The sequence below is a fragment of the Sinocyclocheilus grahami genome, unplaced genomic scaffold, assembly GCF_001515645.1.
Source record: "Sinocyclocheilus grahami isolate Dianchi unplaced genomic scaffold, SAMN03320097.WGS_v1.1 scaffold1034.1, whole genome shotgun sequence".
NCBI lineage: Eukaryota > Metazoa > Chordata > Actinopteri > Cypriniformes > Cyprinidae > Sinocyclocheilus > Sinocyclocheilus grahami.
The window spans coordinates 139,263-162,661 of NW_015506213.1; the positions used below are offsets into that span (position 1 = coordinate 139,263).

The window sequence follows — 23,399 nt, forward strand, 5'->3', positions numbered from 1 at the left end:
GAAAGCTGAATGAATAATCTTTCCATTGATGTATGGTTTGTTAGGATAGGACAATATTTGAAAATCTGGAATCTGAGGGCGCAAAAAAATCTAAATATTGAGAAAATCATCTTTAAAGTTGTCCAAATGAAGTTCTTAGCAATGCATATTACTAATCAAACATTAAGTTTTGATATATTTACGGTAGGACATTTACAAAATATCTTCATGGAACATGATCTTTACTTAATATCCTAATGATTTTTGGAAAAAAATTGATAATTTTTCATAAAAGAGAAATGGATCATTTTGACCCATACAATGTATTGTTGGCTATTGCTACAAATATACCCCAGCGACTTAACACTGCTTTTGTGCTGCAGGGTCACAAATATGGTACATAGCGTCATTAAAGCTGATGTGTATTTTTCGAAAGTCCAAAAGGTCACTTTAACATTACAGATTAAAGGAGCAGGGCCTCAAGTCAGCATGTTTGAAATGGACTGGTGGCGACTCTTGAACCAAACGATGGTGTGCAGAAAAAAAAAAAAAACATTAAACCCGTCACAAGTAATTCTGCCCCTCACTTGTTACTTGCTCAAAGTCTGTTCACCATTAGAGTTCATGCAGCACAGAATTATCATCCGGACTCTGAAGAACTGTGGTTATGAAGGAAAGGTGATAGTACATAGCGTCATTAAAGCTGATGTGTATTTTTCGAAAGTCCAAAAGGTCACTTTAACATTACAGATTAAAGGAGCAGGGCCTCAAGTCAGCATGTTTGTAATGGACTGGTGGCGACTCTTGAACCAAACGATGGTGTGCAGAAAAAAAAAAAAAACATTAAACCCGTCACAAGTAATTCTGCCCCTCACTTGTTACTTGCTCAAAGTCTGTTCACCATTAGAGTTCATGCAGCACAGAATTATCATCCGGACTCTGAAGAACTGTGGTTATGAAGGAAAGGTGATATTGCGCTTCAGAAGCTAATGCAACCTTTCCTACATAACTGTGCATCCAGAATGACAATAACATCAGTGTCAAATGACTAAAAATGTGCCTCACGGGCAAAAACCAACTTGAACATCAATGATTTACTTTCCTAGTAACAAGGCTTTCCACAATTTTTATTGCACTGACACAGATCTATTTGCAGTAAATTATACATCTACAAACAGTGGCAGGTACGACATGGCATTGACACCTACAAGACACTATCCTCAGTGATGGACGATCTTTAGACAAACAATATAATCATGTTTGCTACAGCTGCAGACGTCTGCAAGACCAATGACTTCCTCATACTGTCGAGGCACACATCTCTGATGAAGTATTTCACTCTTAGAACATAGAACAAAGCTGATATTTACCATTTATATAATTTATACGAACACCTCGTGTTCTCCATTTCAAGAAGGGGGACTAAGTCTTAACTTGAAAACTTCGTACACAGTTGAACAAACTTATGGTCGAAACTACTGCGGAGCGCCAAAGAAGCTGTGAACCGCCATTTCTGTGTCCACGTTTTCCTCGTTCTTGCAGTTGATTGACTAAAGCTTCTCTGCATCGTTTCCTCGAGCTCATTGGCATGAAGGTCGGGTAAACATGAAAGACAAACGTAGCTCAAGGCAGATGCCAAACCTTTAGAAACAGAAGTCAAGCGACGGGGCTCAAGCATGTTAGTGTATATTAATACGTGTCTGATATGAGGGACGTGCCGACAAATGATAAAACAATAAGATTCCCCTCTCGTTATGATTTCCCTCCGCATGATACTCGCGTCATCATTTGACGTAAGTGGAAGAAATTATATAGCTTTAAGGAAGCAAAAGAAAACTTAAAAGGTACAGAGAAGCGTCCCTCTATTTCTTGCTACGCAGGCGTTTGGAGTGACGCGGGAGGTCCGAGCACTTGCGGGGCCGTTTGAGACACAGGCTGCTCTCGCCCTCGGCGGCTGTGGAGGAGCTGGAGGCCACCGCGCTGTCCATCAGTTCTCTGAGCTTGTGCTCCAGCTCGGCCAGCCGGGCGTTCTGCTCTCCGATCACCTGCGACTGCTCCAGCAGCTTCTGCTCCTGATCCTGCAGCTGCTTCTGCTGCTCCAGCTGCTTGACCCGCACCTCCTGCATCTCTCGCCGCAGCGCCGTCATCGACACGCCATTCACCTTCACCTGCTGCTGCACCTTCGTCATCTCCGAGCGAGACGGAGTGTTTTTGGCCAGCAGGGACATGGTGGTCAGAGAGGTAGAGGGACCGGCCACTGTGGAGACAGAGGGACGAGACAGAGCTGTGAGATTCGAAACCACTGCACTTTATTTCCTCAAAAAATACTTTCATCCAGAGGAAAGACGTCAACTTCATGCTCTGTTAATCCTTTGATCATTCCTCTTAAAGGGGTCATGAACTGAGAAACCTAACTTCCCTTGATCATTTGACATTTAAGAGGTCATTGTACTATAGAAGCATCCTGTATATTTCAGAACTCAAAACTTTGTCGTTAGTCTAAAAACAGCTCATATTGAAGGCAATCTGCCAAAACAACAGCTTGTGGAATGTTCTACTCTATGATGTAATAGAGTGGATAAGCACCGCCTCCGCAGAAGATCAACGCCTGCTTCCACATCGCTGCCTGTTTAGCCCCGCCCACCGATTCTACAGCACAGCCCCTTTAGCCTTCTCCATCGCTGCCTGTTTATCCCCGCCCACCGATTCACACATGTAGTGTTTACGAGAGGCAATCGTGCAGGTCTATGCAGAAACCAAACGATAAAGATGCTCTGAAGACAAGAAGATTCAGTGTTTTTTTCAAAGATTCAATTTAGTGCACCAAGTTGTGGAAAAACTTGGTTCTTTGTTCACTTCATTTTACCGTAGATTCGTTTACAAACAAGGCACAATTTGACGTGGGATTTTCAGAAAGATTGAAACTAAAAGACGATGCTGTGCGACTATTAGCCAATCATAGCAGTGGGTGTTTACTTCCGAGTCTACAATCCTCCACGCCTATTCAGAGTGTTCTGATGAGGGGGTCAAAGCAGGACAAAAAATAGCTTATCACTTGTATGTTTTTTGTTGCAAAAATCTTAATAGCACTATATGTGGGCCTCAGAGAACAGTATCAAATAATAAAAAAGGCAGTTCATGACCCCTTTAACTACACAAACAAAATGCTGGGAACTAGTATCAGAAGGAACACGAGAAATGTATCAACAGAAAATAAAAATGAACCACACAGATGAAATGAGTCGTACCCGGGGCAGATCCGATCAGTCGTCCGGAGAGGTCCGCACCAGGAAGCCTTTTCTTCAGGATGGGGACGATCTTCTCGTCGAAGTACTCCATGGCCATGGAGGAAATGTCTCGCAGCTCCTGCAGCACCTCGTGAGCTCTCTGCGGCGTGCGTGTGGAGTTCACATACCGCAAAACACGATAAATCTCATCGATCACCTGCGGGAGGCACACAACAACACTGTCAAACCACTTGGGCCTTTCACTGGGATTTTAAAAGTTGTATGACTTTTTGTTTGCAAAATAAATGACAAAACAGAACATATACAGATTCGTACATTGCGTTTTTATTACATATATCTCACCACTCAAGGTAAAGACAACACCCTTATTTAATATAATAATGGTCTAAATCGATGCACTCACTGTGCTCTCCCAGCAAGACAAAAATCTCAGAGTGTTCTGATGAGGGGGTCAAAGCAGGACAAAAAATAGCTTATCACTTGTGTATGTTTTTTGTTGCAAAAATCTTAATAGCATTATATGTGGGCCTCAGAGAACAGTACCAAATAATAAAAAAGGCAGTTCATGACCCCTTTAACTACACAAACAAAATGCTGGGAACTAGTATCAGAAGGAACACGAGAAATGTATCAACAGAAAATAAAAATGAACCACACAGATGAAATGAGTCGTACCCGGGGCAGATCCGATCAGTCGTCCGGAGAGGTCCGCACCGGGAAGCCTTTTCTTCAGGATGGGGACGATCTTCTCGTCGAAGTACTCCATGGCCATGGAGGAAATGTCTCGCAGCTCCTGCAGCACCTCGTGAGCTCTCTGCGGCGTGCGTGTGGAGTTCACATACCGCAAAACACGATAAATCTCATCGATCACCTGCGGGAGGCACACAACAACACTGTCAAACCACTTGGGCCTTTCACTGGGATTTTAAAAGTTGTATGACTTTTTGTTTGCAAAATAAATGACAAAACAGAACATATACAGATTCGTACATTGCGTTTTTATTACATATATCTCACCACTCAAGGTAAAGACAACACCCTTATTTAATATAATAATGGTCTAAATCGATGCACTCACTGTGCTCTCCCAGCAAGACAAAAATATCGATTATAAAAATAGATCTTTGCAGTTTAAATAACAGTGATCTAAAATGCATGATTATGCATCATGCACGTGTCAATAGCATGACAAGCAAGGTGCTGTCGACTGGGCTTCTGTAACAGCACTTTCCAACTAATTCTGTTTCTTATAACAGGCCGATTAATTAAGAGCCTTTCTGGAAAAATAACCATTGGTAATTTACCAGAAACACACAAGAGTGTTGCGCTGTGAATGACCCTCCAATGTCACGACTAGAGCGGACTTGCCTTTCATTTGTTAAATTGAACTAGTTCTTCCTTATTAAGCACGAATGCCAATTTGCATGTAAAATTTGGTTGTGACACTTGCACTTAACTCTCTCTCAAATTATACAATCATTCACTCCGAAGCCAAGCGAACACAGTGATGGACTGTCGTGTGAATATAGCCGTGATCTTACACAGCATTCAGGGTGTGGTGAACATGGCCTAGTGCTGGAACTGCTACACATTTTGCTGAAAGACAGTTAATGTCTATGTATTTCAAATTGAATATCTTCATGCGTTTCCGTAGGACTGAATGACTTGGGTTAAGAAAATACTGTGATTTTTCAGATAAAAAAATTGTGACTATTAAAATGCAATCAGTAACATGCAGGAAAACAATGCAAATTAGTGCTGAAATGTATTACAAAATTAATTATAATGACTTAGTCATGAGAATGTTTTGTAACTTTTAAAATAAATTTTAAAAACCGTTTTGCTGTGTTTTTTTGTAGGGCTGCACAATTTGACAGAAAATTGATTATTTTGTCAGATAAGTTATTTTGTGATTGCAAATGCAAGTACGTTAAGATAAACATTTATAAATTATATTGCTTAAACATCACCAACAGAAGGAGCTGCTTTTTAAGGGTTTTGGTTTCCGATTAATTAAGAGCCTTTCTGGAAAAATAACCATTGGTAATTTACCAGAAACACACAAGAGTGTTGCGCTGTGAATGACCCTCCAATGTCACGACTAGAGCGGACTTGCCTTTCATTTGTTAAATTTAACTAGTTCTTCCTTATTAAGCACGAATGCCAATTTGCATGTAAAATTTGGTTGTGACACTTGCACTTAACTCTCTCTCAAATTATACAATCATTCACTCCGAAGCCAAGCGAACACAGTGATGGACTGTCGTGTGAATATAGCCGTGATCTTAAACAGCATTCAGGGTGTGGTGAACATGGCCTAGTGCTGGAACTGCTACACATTTTGCTGAAAGTTAATACAGTTAATGTCTATGTATTTCAAATTGAATATCTTCATGCGTTTCCGTAGGACTGAATGACTTGGGTTAAGAAAATACTGTGATTTTTCAGATAAAAAAATTGTGACTATTAAAATGCAATCAGTAACATGCAGGAAAACAATGCAAATTAGTGCTGAAATGTATTACAAAATTAATTATAATGACTTAATCATGAGAATGTTTTGTAACTTTTAAAATAAATTTTAAAAACCGTTTTGCTGTGTTTTTTTGTAGGGCTGCACAATTTGACAGAAAATTGATTATTTTGTCAGATAAGTTATTTTGTGATTGCAAATGCAAGTACGGTAAGATAAACATTTATAAATTATATTGCTTAAACATCACCAACAGAAGGAGCTGCTTTTTAAGGGTTTTGGTTTCAAATCTAAACCTGATGGCAACACATCCCATCATTGTTCTTCTGTCACACGAATGACAAATACTCGTGATTTGCATTCACTGCTGCAGGCCTTGATGCCATGCAATGCTTTATATTCATGTTTGCATAATCCCTTCTGAGCTTTTGCATTTCCTCAAGAAATAATTTTTTTTAAACTATGACACACCCTGCAAGACTACAATCATCTTTATCTTGGATTACTTTTAGGTTACTAAAGTTATTACAGCTGACATAAACAGATGATCCTTCACTGCTCTTCAGATTGTTCACTGTAATGTGAACTAAGCCTCTAAGGGTGCAACCCAATGCCTCACAAAAAACAAAAAAAAACTTGACTGTCTGGTTGACGTCACCCAAGGACAGGATTGAAAACCAAGCCTGTGTTCTTCTGACCATCTCAAGATGACAGCACAACACTGGAGGTTTGCTTTAGCGTCTACTGATTGTGTGGCACATCACTGGGAATCATAATGTTCATTAGTTATTGGTACTGACGAGACTTTTTGACACATTTTGCTTCTACATTAGCATTCCAAGATCTGAACCCCTCAATTAAATGTACAGATCTTAAAATGGAGACTGGGGTGCCAATTCTCTTATGATGATTAAAAAACATCAAATATAAATACTTAGATGAAAGAGTGACTGGGAACACTTGGTACTTTAAGCACTAACCAAACCAGACCCGGATTGTTATTTCATGCTAATGATACTCCCTTCATTAACGGCTGATAACAGAAGTGATCTTATCTTATCAGAAGACTTATGAAAATGGCCTTTCGTATTGACTGGATCAGTTCAGCTGATGGTAGGATATTGCATGACGTTTTTCCTGATCATCTGAGCTTTTTTTTTTTTTTTAAATTAGTGATGCTGTTTGTGGCATTTTTGTGTTTGCAGCGAAAACCCATCAATTTAGTGCATAACTAAATATGCATTATATGTGCAAATACTATCCTCTGGGTAAAAATTATGTAACAAATACACAGTGATCTCAAAAATATTTCTGAGCTTTTGCATTTCCTCAAGAAATATTTTTTTTTAAACTATGACACACCCTGCAAGACTACAATCATCTTTATCTTGGATTACTTTTAGGTTACTAAAGTTATTACAGCTGACATAAACAGATGATCCTTCACTGCTCTTCAGATTGTTCACTGTAATGTGAACTAAGCCTCTAAGGGTGCAACCCAATGCCTCACAAAAAACAAAAAAAAAACTTGACTGTCTGGTTGACGTCACCCAAGGACAGGATTGAAAACCAAGCCTGTGTTCTTCTGACCATCTCAAGATGACAGCACAACACTGGAGGTTTGCTTTAGCGTCTACTGATTGTGTGGCACATCACTGGGAATCATAATGTTCATTAGTTATTGGTACTGACGAGACTTTTTGACACATTTTGCTTCTACATTAGCATTCCAAGATCTGAACCCCTCAATTAAATGTACAGATCTTAAAATGGAGACTGGGGTGCCAATTCTCTTATGATGATTAAAAAACATCAAATATAAATACTTAGATGAAAGAGTGACTGGGAACACTTGGTACTTTAAGCACTAACCAAACCAGACCCGGATTGTTATTTCATGCTAATGATACTCCCTTCATTAACGGCTGATAACAGAAGTGATCTTATCTTATCAGAAGACTTATCTCTTCTTCACAAATCCTCGGTTTCTAATTCGTGAGCGGCGCTTTGTTTTGTTCTCTCTCTGAGGCACGTTTTATTATGGATTTATTTGACTACTTTTGGACTGTTGAACAGAAACACCCACCTACTCCCATTCTAATGCTTGGAAGAGCCAGGATCATCTTTTAATTAGCGATGTAACGAGTCACTCAATCGATTTTGATTTCACGATTCGATTTTCTCACGATTTTATTTTAACGAAATGAGATTGAAGACATTACACAGTAAATGAAAAGGTGTGGTTTTATTAGGCTATTGAAGCACGTTTCTTTGAGAAAGTGAAATATAACAAAACTAAATTGACATTTTAAAACAAACCCCAAATCAAATAAGCAAGTGACACAAATAAAATAAATCTCTTCATATAAACAAACTAAGGCTTTGTCTGTGCTTTCCATTTAAAATGAGAGGAAACCACTGCATTTTAATCACGATCCAAACAAAGATGCTGCATGAGCAGTTATAATATATAATAGATATCGTCGATACCGATACGATACTTTTAAATTATTAAATTTATTAAATAGAAAAATGGGTAATGATACCCACTTAACTTTATTTTTTAAATGCATTTTAACATTCAGTACTCAATTATAACTTAGGTTATATTTTTGTTTACACATGGTTGAAATATGTGTACTGTAGTGGGAACCACGGAAATCTACAAATAGTTGAACTACGGTCACTTTAGTAAAGCCATGGTTGATTATTATAAGGGACTGCAGTGACAGGCTGTTGCATGCATAAAATACAGCCTTTGTATTCTCACAGCGTATGATTTACATTAACATTACAGAATAGAGCATGATCAATATTATCTTTAACGTTCAATTTAAATAAACGTAATTGCACACACTACGTAGGCTACAATTTCAATTAGTTTATTGTGAAATAACTCAAACATGTTTTTTTTCTGTCCAATTATATCGCGATTTGTTTGGAATCTCAACCAGTTTGAATCGTCTCATTGTAACATCCCTATTTTTAATATAACGCCGACTGGATTCGTCTGAAAGAAGAAAGTCATACACACCTAGGATGCTTTGAGGGTGTGTAAAACACGGGCTAATTTTCATTTTTGGGTGAACTATCCCTTTAAGAGGTAAAAAAAGGTACAAAAGTGTAGCTTTTGAAATGATACCACTCCAGTGGCAACTTTTGAACCTTTTTTTTTAACCGGGAGTGTCAAGCTGCCAGCTGTGTAGCTCTTCAGAGGACTTAAGCAGGTAAATAACTCACCTGGGCAGCTGGGCTTTGACCTGTTTCTGGCACAGGTTGTGATAGCGCTCCACTTTCAGGAAGCCTTGATTGAGCATGCGCTGGCAAATCACATCCATGCGCTTACACACCTGCAACACAGAGCAAAATCAGCACACCGGTTTACAATCTGTGATTACGACATGGTGGAAAACGAGTTTATCTTTCATTTCCAATGTGAATATCATGTGTTCTCTTAAATTCTTTATTGTCAGATGTGTGCTGAACGTAAACTCCTCTTATAGGAACGTCAGCGTTCGAAGTGAATTTATCGGAGAATATTCTTAAATAAGGAAATCTATTCAGTGATTGGTCCATGCCTGTCGTCATCCAAAATCCTGTTTGTGGCACAGCAGTGAACCCTCTCTAAGACGGACACTTCAGATTTAGTCTTACGCTTACTTCGCTTCCATTACGACTGAGATGCTTGATACTTTTTTACTCTTAAGGCCACTCCTAGCAGTGTTCTTGTGAGTAACTCTCAGAGGCTTGATAAACACGGGCCCAGATCTGCAGTGTGAGAGCTACACTGTAATTGCAATTTTGTTGTTTGTCTTTGCCACAGAATAAAAACAAAAAAGGTAAATGTAAAGGCGCGACACTGTTTGAGAGGGGTCCCTTTTCACTGTTGCACTGTGGTGAGGGAACAGCTGTATGTGTTACTAAGCGTGAAAGTTCAGAAACTGAAGCTGTAGAACTAATAGAACGTGATGACACAGAAGAACTCATCCACAATATCCACACTGACCTCCACAAATATCCAGCGCCCGCTGCCATCAGCTCCCGCATCTCACACACACGAGCGACTTTAGCACTAGATTTAGCAACTTTCAGACCCTTTTAGAGACTTCTCTGGAGAAAGCTTAGCTATGGTTCAGTTGGAGGATTTCTCCAGTGCTGTCCCGCAAGCGCGAGGTCTGGCTTTCCCGGAGAAGTGTCGCCTCTCTCGGCGTGTGTTCTGTGCAGTGAGCGGCAGAGAAGCACCGCAGCCGAGTCCTCAATAAATGAGTATAACACAGCGTTTCCTAGCAGCTGCCGCTTACTGATTGTTAGGAATTATAAATATGAGCGTAGTTCGTCTGTTAATATCACATGCACTTTGTTGTTTTTAGTTTGTTACTCAGACGCAGGCAGTGCGCTGCACAAGACAAAAGAGTAATCTAGCCAGAACAACACATAGCCGCTCTTTAGTGTAGATGCATGCTGATTTTATCAGACGATGCTGTGATTATAAATGAGAGTGACTCCTGGTTAACATGTATTAAAAGCGGTCGTGTTTAGTCACTATTTAGTGACAATATTCACTCATCATGACAGTAAAATAGAGTCAATATACTGCAGTATTTCCTCTCAATCAGTAGAAAATATGGTTAACACCCGCTCATGCATGAAAAATAATACCGTCATGTACCGTGAAACCGGTATAATTTAGAAAAATACCGTGATATACATTTTTGGTCACACCGCCCAGCACTACTAGTGAGTTTATATCCCCCAATTTGGGATTGTTTTCCTCAGAATTACAAGAAAAAAAGTCATAATTGTGAGTTAAGTTACATAGTTTAGCGACTTGTGAGACGGACCGTAACCTTTTATGCTTAGCTCATGAAAAACTCGACCTGCTTGCGCTCAAAAGAGCCTAATTAAGAAAGCAGCTGGCTGTGAAACAGACACATGAACCTCGGTCAGATGCAGCAGAGCAACAGCAACAATTAGCATCACTTCGAGACGATGCAGTGCTGTACTCCCCGCAGTAACGCTAGCTAGTGTAAAAGCTCTGCAGTGCTGCACTCGGAAGCTAGAGTCGAGGATGAGCTAATCCCTCACCAGCCGCAGCAGGCTGATCTCGTCGTACGACAGGAAGCCGAGGATGTTCTCGATGGCCACGATCGGGAGCCCCAGCAGCGCGTTGTTCTGCAGCGGCTGCTCCGGCGCTGGAGACGGGGTCCGCGGCGACGCGGGGTTCGAGTCCAGCGGCGCGACGCCTCCATCAGCGCTCACTACTACAGCCGCCATCTTCTCCGAGCTCGAGACCACCGGACGTGACGACACACCGTGCGGCCCAGCGGGCGGAAGTGACGCGGAGCGAGCGCGGCGTGTTGATTATTTGTATTTATTTTTTTCTTTATTAAGCAGCCATGTACAAACAACGTGGCAATATCAGTTCATTTTTCACATTAGAACAGGTGCATGAAGAAATATGCCCCTGCATATTTATACATAATATATGTATAATAATAATACAACTTTACACATAAAAGGGGGCTATGGTTTTTCCTGTAAATATTCTTCTGTAAAGGACAAAAGCGTTATTGCATTTTTCTTTTTCATCACTTTGAGGGCTTTTGTGAAAGAAATAACCCTGATAGCACACATACATCTCGGAGACGTCTGCATTGCATCTGCAAGAGTGCTTGCTCATCTGCAGTACCTCTAGAGGACGTTTCCTGTCAGATGTCAAATAGATTAGATGTCTTTAAGATGTTTGGGATTTAGAATGCATGTAAAACTGACATCTGAAAGACGTCTGTTAGATGTTTGTCCACAGCAGATGCTTTCCAGATCAAGAGATCGTTAACAGACATCTTGCAGACGCACGTGTGCTATCTGGGAACTCATGATAAAATACACAAAACGCTGGTTTCACACTCAAGTACTTGTATATACTTGTGTATATAAGATTTCCCCATCGGAAGTACATTATTAACAAGGAAGTCATCTTTGTTATTGTTCATTACAAGTCCAAAGATAATGTCCTTCCCAGTGAAAGTACCCAGTCATGAATATCAGACCATAAAGCATCCACATGCAGTGGAAAAACAGATGCTCTGTGGTTTAATATATCACAAAATATACATTTATTAAAGTCAAATCCAAATCTTAGTCGTAAATATTCACTGGATGGATGCGACGTGTTGATTACTTCAACTGTTCTTCTTCTTCTCTTTTTTTCTTTGCAAGCAGAAGCCAGAGACAGCTGTTCATTTATTTTGGCACTGCCCTTATGTGTCTTTTTTTGGCAAAATGTACTTGATTTTATTGCAGACAGTGTTGACGAAAATGAGACTTTACAGTGGAAAGATGTTCGTTTAGGCATTATTGAGAACTCTAGAGATAAACAGACCCACACTTATTTTAATGGCCCAATTTCATATTCATAAATGTACATTTTCAGGAAAAAAAATCCATGTTTTAAAGCATTTAAAAATGAAGTGAAGCATCATATTGAATCCATATTACGCTCAAAGAAACAAAAAGCTGTTCGAGTTGTGCACGCTTGTGCATCCTTTAATTGAATGTAGTAATAAAATTATAAGAAATGTGTTTCAGTCAAGGAAAATAATTACTCTGAGGGGATTTTTTTTAAATAGATAAGATTAATTGGAAAAAAGCACAGCTCATACCCTATAAATTTTGTGTCCCCAACAAAGAATTACATTTAAAATCTTTGCATAATGTATACCCCACTAACGAGATTACATCAAAATGTGGTCATCCTCATTTGAATTGTAATTTCTGTATTTTCAGTATTGAGTCTAGTGATCATCTTTTTTCAAATGCCCCCTTGTTAAGGGATTTTGGTCTGACGTGTCAAAATTCCTTGCTTCAAAATCCAATTTAGACATTGATTTAACGATGTGTGATATATTCTGTTATTTTTCTCATTGTAAACATAACATAGAATACATAGGAAATGTATTTATTTTATTGGGAAATATTACTGTATATTCACAAATGTAAATTTTCTTCAACATTACCCAAATTACTTAATTTTCTTTGTGACTTTAACTAACTAATTATAACACTAAAAAATATTAACACCAAAAAAAGTGTCAAATTTGTGAACGTCACGATCACCAGCTGGAGTGTCCTTGAGCTTCTCTAGAGGGCACTCCATCCTGTACCTTGCCATTCCCTCAGGACTCCATTTCCCATAATCCTTTGCCCGGACTCATCAGCACCCATTACCAGTTCACAGCTGCCTCGTATTAGTAGGACTATAAGAATAGCCCACACGCTCTCTAATCTTCCACTGACTTGGAGTAGGCCATCCTCATCTAAGAAAGGATTCAGTTTTGCGAGTGGAAATTTGTTACTTATGTTTCCTCCCTTAGAGAGCGTTTCAATGACCTTGTTGAATGGTTCCCTTTGCACAGAGCGGATTATCACGTTCTTGGCTTTTAACAGCTCACACTGTGTGGTTGTGAACCCAAATGCTATCCGCTGCATGTGCTGGATCCATTGGTGGATCTAAAACAGTGAGCTACATGTATGAGCTCTTTGTAAGGATTTCCAAGAGGAGAATCTCTGGAGCCTGTCAGAGGTGAGTTCTTCGTTCCTGTGGTGCAAGCTGTCACAGTTGGCTTGATTTCCACATCTGAATCTGGATCCACAAGTGCAAAATTGCCTTATGTCATCATGAAGTCAACTTCACGTGACCTGTAAGCCAGATAGACTCCACAAGCTTTGATGCGTGGATGGACCTAGAAGTAGTGATGGGAGAAACTAAGCTTTTCGAAGCATTGAACCAATTGCTAAGTAAAATTATTCGATGTTTCGAATGCTGGTTGAATTAAGTTGACTATGCATATTTTTCTTGCAAAAACACATTGATTCGCTACAGGAGGCCTTTGTTCACCCCCCGGAGCCATGTGAGACACTTTATTTATGAATGGATGCGCTTTATTTAACTTATTTTGGACTGATTCACTGCAACACCCACTGACTGCCATTTTAAACGGCTTGGAAGATCAAAGACAATTTTTAATAACTCCGATTGGATTCGTCTGAAAGAAGAAAGTCATGCACCTAGGATGCCTCGAGGGTGAGTAATTCGTGGACTAATTTCATTTTTGGGAGAACTGGCCCTTTAAAGCTTGATCTCTGTTGTTTGGAAGAACTGGCTTTGGAGACCTAAAAGGAAGAGGTGCCACCCAACTGTTGGAATCATCCTGGAAAACTTCTGTCCATAGTCTTTAGAAAGACTTCATCCTCGATGGAGAGTGCAGGCTTACTGTCGTTCTCTGTTCTTTTAAATAGAGTTTAGGTTGCCTAGGTTGTCCTTGCTTATGTTCCAGTGGGTTTCAAAGTCATGAGCTGTACAGAGTTAAGTTGCTGTTGACCTTTTCTTTGACATGTACATGACTTGTGCAAGGAATAAACATTTTTCTAATATATTTGTCTTCAAGCTGGAAACAATGGGCTTGTGCACATCTCCTAGGCATACTTCACCAACCAGAACCCATCCTAGGTCTAGGTTTTGGCCAAAAGGTGTGTTGTGTGGGCCATTAATCCGTTTTCTCACCTTATGACCTCGGAGTATGTCTCACCCAAGCAGCAGGAGGGTGTGGGCTTCAGGGTCCTTCCAGGGAATTTCAGGCGCAATATGCTTGAGGTGAGGTTGATGGAGAGCAGCATCACGGTTGTTGGGTATTTCATCACATTCAATTAATGTTGGAAGTGTGAGACTAATTCCTCCATTTTCTGCCTCAATATGGCACCAGTACCCATGTAATCGGTATGTACTAGAACCGAATCAGAATGCAGATTTCGGTGCCACTTAAATGCCGGAGCGATCGATTGAAATATTTGTCCTGGTTCTCCGAAATGGATGTAAGAAGCATGGGCGTCGCTAGGCCTTTTTTAGCAGGGCTATAGCGATTAGCTCCGTAAACTGAACACACATTCGTGATCGCCTGAGAGTCAGTCCCCTTTAAATTTCATATGAAAGACTAATTAACTAAATATCAGCGTGATTGACAGCGATACAGTAGAAACATTATGCGTGGTTTTGTATTGAATAATGACCCAGATCATGAAATGCATTTATTAGCCTTAAAGGAAGCGAAGCACCACTCTAGAAATGCGAGCATCCAAGGAGCATGTGAATGCTATGTATATTTATTTTTAATGATTTTTTTCTTGTGGCTTTTTTTTAAGTATCGATATGGTATCGTAAATACCCAACCCTAGACACACTTCAGTGCAAAGAGAGCTCCACTCTTGAGTGTTTGGAATTTCTTCCTCCTCCTCCACGCCATGCTGTAATGAAGAACTTTGAATTTTGTGCATCCATGAGGGTGGACCGGGATGCAGAGCTGAATTGAATGTCGCTGTTGCACTCCTCACACTTTAGAGTAGCTTTGCAATCATGAGCAAAATGTGGTGATGAGCAGCACCTGAAGCAGATCCCTTGCTCTTTCGACTGTCTTCAGTCTGAAGCCTCTACATTTCCTTAAAGGGTGGGGTTTATTGTGGATGGGACAATATTTTGCTGGGTCATCTTTAGAAGGCATTTTGTCTTGAGCTGCATCATGCAAGATTTCAGTTTTGTGTACCGTCACTGGTGTCTTGAGATTAGAGCGTCTTTGGGGGAGTCTTTCATACTGCGTATCGGGGGCGGACTTACCCATTAGGCAAAGGTAGGCGACTGCCTTGGGCCCCCTAAAATGCTTTTCATATAGGATATGCACGGACACGTGAACGGTTGCCGTTTACGGTGTTTATTTCCACGAAAGCCGTCCAAGTCTGTGGCGCCTGCAGGTGTACGGCTGTACTGTGAGTATCATGAGCGCTCAGACTGACCTGAGATTTGCCCGCAAACATTTCAGCAGTTATTATAGGCCTTTGTGTCCCGTATTTCTGTCGACTGAACCCATGCCGTTAATTATGAATTTATCAGTCTTTTGCATGCCAAAGTCAATTTCTGCATAGAAATATTATGCCAAATAGAAGCAGAAAATCGTGCTATACGCACTTTCATGAGATCGGGTTAGCCTACAACAATTAATTTGTTGGCTGTTTTACACACGGGAATACAACAAATTCATGACAAGGTTTACATTCAAGCTACCCGTAAAAAGTACTTTAAAAGCGTCTGGAATGCAATAAAGCGGTTTTTAAAGCATTTGCTGCATGGATAAAAAATATTAATTAACATATCATACAATTGCGTTGCAGCAAATCCTTTAAATTAAGGTATTCAGAACAGAGCAACATAAAAAGCAGCTATACAATTATAGGACAAAATTTTACATGTATGCCATTATAATTAGTGTTTTATTATAAAATAAAACGCAAATTATAATCGGGCCTTCCATCAATTATAGTGATGAAAAAACGACTCGCCATCTCCTAATTGGATGTGCCTTTAGAGAAAAATGCACTATTACATAATGAAAGTTTATTTTATTGGGAATCAATTTGCGATTTGAATTTCGTTTTAAAGTAATTAAAGCTTTCTATATATTTTGATCATGTCTGAGTTTAGGTTCATCATTGTGAAGCGCTCCTGTTCAAGACCGAGACGGCAGAAAGCGTTTTTCTTTATTTTATAAAAGCACAACGTTTTGTCGCTACTGTGAGTGCACACAAATAAAACTAGACCCTTTATGGTTTAGAATGATGTATTACTCTTACCTTTTTATGAGCAAAAATGACTGCGTATTAAGTTGTTTCCACTGTTAGAAAAAAATGCAAGTGATCCCGCTGGCGCCTCCAGGTCCTGCAGAGCTTCAGCTTCCACTCCTCCGCAAACTATTGGACATGCGTCTAACAGCGCACATTTATATAGGTTAAACATTTAAACTAACATTGTGATATACTTGAACTGTTTTATATATAGATTTTATTTTAGGCAAGTCTTGATGATTTGAGAAGGCTAAATTGATCAAACATAGGCTATAGGCTATGATCAATTCACTGTCTGCCGCTGGTCTTTACTTAAAAAAACAAACAAAAAAAACTTAAATTTAATGAACAAAATACTCAGTGTTTTTCTAAATTTACTTTATAAAGAAACGAAATATAATCACTTTTCCACTACATACAAAATTGAACAATTTTAATAGCTGAAACAGTAGTATAAGCTTTTTTTGGGGAAAAGGGGAAAAAGATGGGCTTGGGCCTATATTTGAGACTCGTGCAGGGCTTTAATCCACTTCATCCAATGCTGTTTTGTTCTCATCTGTGAGCATGCTTTTGATATGTATTTTAGGTGTGTAAATGTATAATTGCCTTTCCATTATTTTTTTTCAGCTCAATTTAAATTTGTAGTTAAAACAACTAAAAACAAATTTATTTTAAAGGTTAGAATTAGACCGCTTATGCTGAAAACAACAAAATGGAACCTCCAAGGTTGATCTAGGAAAATGTGCAAATGTATAGGGCCCCATTCCTATATTTTGCCTGGGGCCCCCAATTCACTAAATCCGCCCCTGCTGTGTATGACAACTACTGGAAAAAGCAAAGCTGGGATCGTTGCGTGATTGCAAAGGAACTGAGTAAAGAACGAGAAGGGATGGTAAGAAACGCCAAACTATTCTTTGTACTTTGAGCCTTGAGAAATTAATATCTCTTGTAAGGTGTATTTGGCAGTTTTTCGACTATTGGCCTGATGCCTTGAGCAGTGTCTAAATGGAGTAAGCCTGGTGGAAATATTCTTTAGCTGAGAGCATCTCCATTAAAAGATCTCAGAGCTCTATTAGTTTGAGGTTCTTTACCTGAAATCCTGGGAAAACTGTCTAATTTCTTACAGTGCACTTTCGATAACTTTAGGTGAGTCCAAGTCTATTCCAGACCATTTTTAAAGCTGTGTCTGGGCTTCCTATGTGAACTGCCCTGAGACGTCTCGCATATTCAGACACTCTGCCGAGCCACTTTGGCAAGTCTAACTACTCGCCGGCTGTAAGACCCAAGTCTTGTTTGAGGACCTCCAGGCTCTGTAAGTTTCAGGGTGATCATCAAAGCGTGTTGAACCACTGCTCATGGCATGCTAGATATTTTACTAGCTCCATGCCTGTAGTGTCCGAGTGTTGTGGCAAAGAGCTTGATACACCACTGAACTGGGGCTGTTGCTGCCATTTATTACTGATTAGTCTTTCTGTTGTTTCTTGGGAGTTTTACTTTTTGCGTTTTCGTCTCTTTTAGAGATGAAGAGGAGGAACATGCATGAAGTATGACATACTGGCTATCATTCACATGCACTATACTTTGTTCCGTTACTTGGTCTGGTTCAGATTTGCCATCCTGAGACTGATCAAGAGCCAAGTCAGCCTGCTCACTGAAATATGTAGCTTGGTCCCTGATGAAGAGTGACTTTTCCTGTCGTACAGCTCCTCATCCTCAAACTCTGCTGCCGCTTCTAGTATCTCTGCTTCTGCACTAGCATGTGTCCGATGTTCTGTTACTTTGTGTCTTTCCTCATGTGGTGTATTTTGGATACCTTTCAGCCAAGATGCTCGCTACTTGCTGCTGTATGATCCTGTCAGGATGTTCAGCCAGCCAGTTTGTATCCTTTCACGCCAAACGCCATTCAAATAAAGACTGGACCAGTGTTGGGGGTAACGCGTTACAAGTAACGTGAGTTACGTTATCCGATTACTTTTTAATTTACAAGAGAATATCCAAGTTAATTTTTGAAATAAGTAATGCATGTTGTTTTTCAATTTATTGACTGACCGCTCTCCTGTCCCCATGTTGAGAGAAATCAGATGTTACTGTAGTTCTAAAATAAATATGCATTCATCTCTCACAAAAAAGATTCAGTATCCCTCCAAATGAATAAAAATAATGCAACTCCGAATATGATGCAAACCTGCAATTAAATGTTAAGCTACACAAATATCCTTTTCCCCCGGTTTCACAGACAAGGCTTAAGCCTAGTCCCCGACTAAAATGTAAGTCTGAGCCGTTTCAACAAAGAAACTGGCACGGAGTGATCTTGAAATATGTCAGTGCCCTTGTTTTGTCTCAAGATGCACACCAGTAATGTTTTTTCTAAGGCATGTTTATAAAAATTACTTTAAAATCCTAATTGATCTATGGCCTAGTCCTGGTTTAAGCTAAGCCCCGTCTGTGAAACTGGGCCTTAGTGTATTTAATCCCATTCTATTAACCAATGTCTTTGCTTCTGACCTTTGATCCAGTTCAACCGTACTAAGCACAAATTACTCTAGACAAACATTTGTGAGCCTTTTTAAAAAAAAAAAAAAAAAAAAAATTTCTAAATTTACTTTATAAAGAAACGAAATATAATCACTTTTCCACTACATACAAAATTGAACAATTTTAATAGCTGAAACAGTAGTATAAGCTTTTTTTGGGGAAAAGGGGAAAAAGATGGGCTTGGGCCTATATTTGAGACTCGTGCAGGGCTTTAATCCACTTCATCCAATGCTGTTTTGTTCTCATCTGTGAGCATGCTTTTGATATGTATTTTAGGTGTGTAAATGTATAATTGCCTTTCCATTATTTTTTTTCAGCTCAATTTAAATTTGTAGTTAAAACAACTAAAAACAAATTTATTTTAAAGGTTAGAATTAGACCGCTTATGCTGAAAACAACAAAATGGAACCTCCAAGGTTGATCTAGGAAAATGTGCAAATGTATAGGGCCCCATTCCTATATTTTGCCTGGGGCCCCCAATTCACTAAATCCGCCCCTGCTGTGTATGACAACTACTGGAAAAAGCAAAGCTGGGATCGTTGCGTGATTGCAAAGGAACTGAGTAAAGAACGAGAAGGGATGGTAAGAAACGCCAAACTATTCTTTGTACTTTGAGCCTTGAGAAATTAATATCTCTTGTAAGGTGTATTTGGCAGTTTTTCGACTATTGGCCTGATGCCTTGAGCAGTGTCTAAATGGAGTAAGCCTGGTGGAAATATTCTTTAGCTGAGAGCATCTCCATTAAAAGATCTCAGAGCTCTATTAGTTTGAGGTTCTTTACCTGAAATCCTGGGAAAACTGTCTAATTTCTTACAGTGCACTTTCGATAACTTTAGGTGAGTCCAAGTCTATTCCAGACCATTTTTAAAGCTGTGTCTGGGCTTCCTATGTGAACTGCCCTGAGACGTCTCGCATATTCAGACACTCTGCCGAGCCACTTTGGCAAGTCTAACTACTCGCCGGCTGTAAGACCCAAGTCTTGTTTGAGGACCTCCAGGCTCTGTAAGTTTCAGGGTGATCATCAAAGCGTGTTGAACCACTGCTCATGGCATGCTAGATATTTTACTAGCTCCATGCCTGTAGTGTCCGAGTGTTGTGGCAAAGAGCTTGATACACCACTGAACTGGGGCTGTTGCTGCCATTTATTACTGATTAGTCTTTCTGTTGTTTCTTGGGAGTTTTACTTTTTGCGTTTTCGTCTCTTTTAGAGATGAAGAGGAGGAACATGCATGAAGTATGACATACTGGCTATCATTCACATGCACTATACTTTGTTCCGTTACTTGGTCTGGTTCAGATTTGCCATCCTGAGACTGATCAAGAGCCAAGTCAGCCTGCTCACTGAAATATGTAGCTTGGTCCCTGATGAAGAGTGACTTTTCCTGTCGTACAGCTCCTCATCCTCAAACTCTGCTGCCGCTTCTAGTATCTCTGCTTCTGCACTAGCATGTGTCCGATGTTCTGTTACTTTGTGTCTTTCCTCATGTGGTGTATTTTGGATACCTTTCAGCCAAGATGCTCGCTACTTGCTGCTGTATGATCCTGTCAGGATGTTCAGCCAGCCAGTTTGTATCCTTTCACGCCAAACGCCATTCAAATAAAGACTGGACCAGTGTTGGGGGTAACGCGTTACAAGTAACGTGAGTTACGTTATCCGATTACTTTTTAATTTACAAGAGAATATCCAAGTTAATTTTTGAAATAAGTAATGCATGTTGTTTTTCAATTTATTGACTGACCGCTCTCCTGTCCCCATGTTGAGAGAAATCAGATGTTACTGTAGTTCTAAAATAAATATGCATTCATCTCTCACAAAAAAGATTCAGTATCCCTCCAAATGAATAAAAATAATGCAACTCCGAATATGATGCAAACCTGCAATTAAATGTTAAGCTACACAAATATCCTTTTCCCCCGGTTTCACAGACAAGGCTTAAGCCTAGTCCCCGACTAAAATGTAAGTCTGAGCCGTTTCAACAAAGAAACTGGCACGGAGTGATCTTGAAATATGTCAGTGCCCTTGTTTTGTCTCAAGATGCACACCAGTAATGTTTTTTCTAAGGCATGTTTATAAAAATTACTTTAAAATCCTAATTGATCTATGGCCTAGTCCTGGTTTAAGCTAAGCCCCGTCTGTGAAACTGGGCCTTAGTGTATTTAATCCCATTCTATTAACCAATGTCTTTGCTTCTGACCTTTGATCCAGTTCAACCGTACTAAGCACAAATTACTCTAGACAAACATTTGTGAGCCTTTTTAAAAAAAAAAAAAAAAAAAAAATTATTTATTGCTGAAGTGTTGAAACGTCTTCTGCATTCTACTGTACGGACGTAAATTTACTTTCCCTTCAGCCTGAGGCTTATTCATTTCACTTTTGGTGTGAAAAGGCTTTTATAGTACGGACGTTTTCCCTTCAGCCTGAGGCTTATTCATTTCACTTTTGGTGTGAAAAGGCTTTTATATTTGCCTATATAGATATAGATATAGATAGAAAACAAGCAAGCCCTGTCCAGATTTAAAAAGTAACGTAATTAGTTACTTTTTTTTTTAAAGGAGTAACGCAATATTGTAATGCATTACTTTTTAAATCTTCCCCAGTGTCATTAAGTAACATCACTTAAGCATGAACTGTGACTTCCTGTCTCCTACAAACTTATATTTTGATTTCAGTCTCTAAAAAAAAAAAAAAAAAAAAAAAAAATTAAGTAGAGTTCCACTTCACATTTCAGTATAGTGGCTAGTGAAAGAGTACAAGTACACAATATGAATTGACATCCAACCAGAAGTGCATATAGTAATGCAGACCAGGGCTCTGAACCGGTTCAAGGAACAAAAACCGGAAACGAACAGAATTGACAGAAACGGAAACTAAATCACATTTTATAGTTCCGAACAGAATCGAACATTTTAAATGGCCATTAACCGGTTAATAAAGTTATTTAACCGTTCCATTTAATATTTGAAATTTCCTTTCAACCAATCAGGAATTCCAGTAGTACGGCCTGCAAATGTGACGCTGACGCATCTGAAGTGTGAAATGCCCGCTCGGCAGTGAACTCCTCATGGGTAAGTCGCAATGGCAGTGCACCGGCGTTAGAGTTTATCCGAGGATAGTGTAAGATGGATTCCACAGATCACGCGCTTCTGTGAATGGAAAAACAGAATAAAACTATAGGCTTACATAAAAAGGAATATAGGCATTTACACAATATATTTCACTTAAATCATTGATGGATCAACAAAACGAAAGATGAAAAATGTGCTGAGTTACGGGTCATTGTGACGCGTTCCAAAGTTCTCGGAAAGGAAAACGAGACGGCAGAAAGTAGTTCTTTATTTTGCAAAAGCTTGACCGTTTTGAATTGATGTTTTGCTTCTATCTGTAGAACCAACCAGCGTTGGTATGATATCGCCCCGGTGCCTCACGCACACAGACACAACATATTTGGCGACATTGCAGCCTGTTCATTATCAAAATAAAATCTGGTTAAAGAAACCAATAAATCATCTGTTTCACCATCTCCACCACCAGCGCTTTGGATACCTCAATTTGGTTTATACCATTCTTCATGGCAGACACTTTCAAGGTCCATTGGATTGGATGGTGCTTACTATTGTCAAAAGAGTTCAATTTTCATTGCATTAGACCAGGGAATATTTGTCCATGTTGTCAGAATCCTTTACGTGCCGTTTATCAAACTCTAAGAAAGATGTCATCTGCTTTTTATTTTTATATATAACAGTGGCTTCTGTCTGGCCATAAGGGCCTAATGGTTTTCTGTCCAACAGGTTCTTCCATCTCTGCAAAGGACTTTTAGAGCTCTATCAGACTGACCTCTGGATTCTAATCAAAGCCTTGAAAATCATTTTATAGCCATGGACTGATCTATACCTTGCCACAATTTGATCTCTGAGATCAACAGGCAGTTTCTTGGACTTCATGGCTTGAGTTTTGTCCTGACAATGCAGTGTAAATTGTGGGCCCTTATATACCCAGGTGTGAGCCTTTCCAAACTAAATCCACCTATTGTAAAGGACATCCATACTTGCCTTTTATTTCACCATGACCGAAAGGAGCTAGTGCCAGGTGTTCAGCAAACTGGCCACTTAAGTTGTCATAAGGATTTTGGGATTTCTGCGGCAAAGGACTTTTTTTTTTTTTTTCACAAGGGTTTAAAGCAACTCTGTAGATTTTTGACCTTAAAATAATGTCTCAAATTATTTCAGTGGTAGAACAACTCCTAACCGGACGAATTCTACTGCTGCTGCTACCTGAGCAGCCTCCTATCAGCTACAACCACACTCTGTAAGTTTTGTGTTCGGTACACAGCCTCGCCCGTCCCCTGCCAGCGGAAGAGTGCGACCTGCTTTGCAGCATACGTCACATATTTTACTCGTAGCCTGGGTGGAGTTAGCCAACAGCTAACTAGAAGACGAAATGATCTAATATGAGAGTCTCAAAACCAACGCCATGACCGAGCCAACAAAGAAACCAA

General features: G+C 39.6%; 1 protein-coding gene across 1 annotated transcript; it reads right to left on the reverse strand.

The window, feature by feature from the left end:
- Window positions 1–1,762: 1,762 nt before the first annotated feature.
- On the reverse strand, window positions 1,763–11,031 carry LOC107565897 (F-box only protein 28-like). The gene is made up of 5 exons (XM_016251193.1): window positions 10,786–11,031; window positions 8,941–9,050; window positions 5,951–6,026; window positions 3,903–4,098; window positions 1,763–2,236 (listed from the first exon to the last, which is right to left on the reverse strand). Exons 1-5 carry the CDS (start codon window positions 10,972–10,974, stop codon window positions 1,842–1,844), a joined length of 966 nt encoding a protein of 321 aa, XP_016106679.1. The 5' UTR covers window positions 10,975–11,031; the 3' UTR covers window positions 1,763–1,841.
- Window positions 11,032–23,399: the final 12,368 nt, after the last annotated feature.

What these genes read in the sequence shown, in the direction of transcription:
- LOC107565897 (XM_016251193.1), bottom strand. Translation starts at nt 10,974, where the DNA reads ATGGCGGCTGTAGTAGTGAGCGCTGATGGAGGCGTCGCGCCGCTGGAC. An exon ending in GTCAAAGCCCAGCTGCCCAG is followed by an intron (nt 6,027 to 8,940) that starts GTGAGTTATTTA and finishes TTCGTGTGACAG; the next exon opens with AAGAACAATGATGGGATGTG. An exon ending in ACTGATCGGATCTGCCCCGG is followed by an intron (nt 2,237 to 3,902) that starts GTACGACTCATT and finishes CTGTCTCCACAG; the next exon opens with TGGCCGGTCCCTCTACCTCT.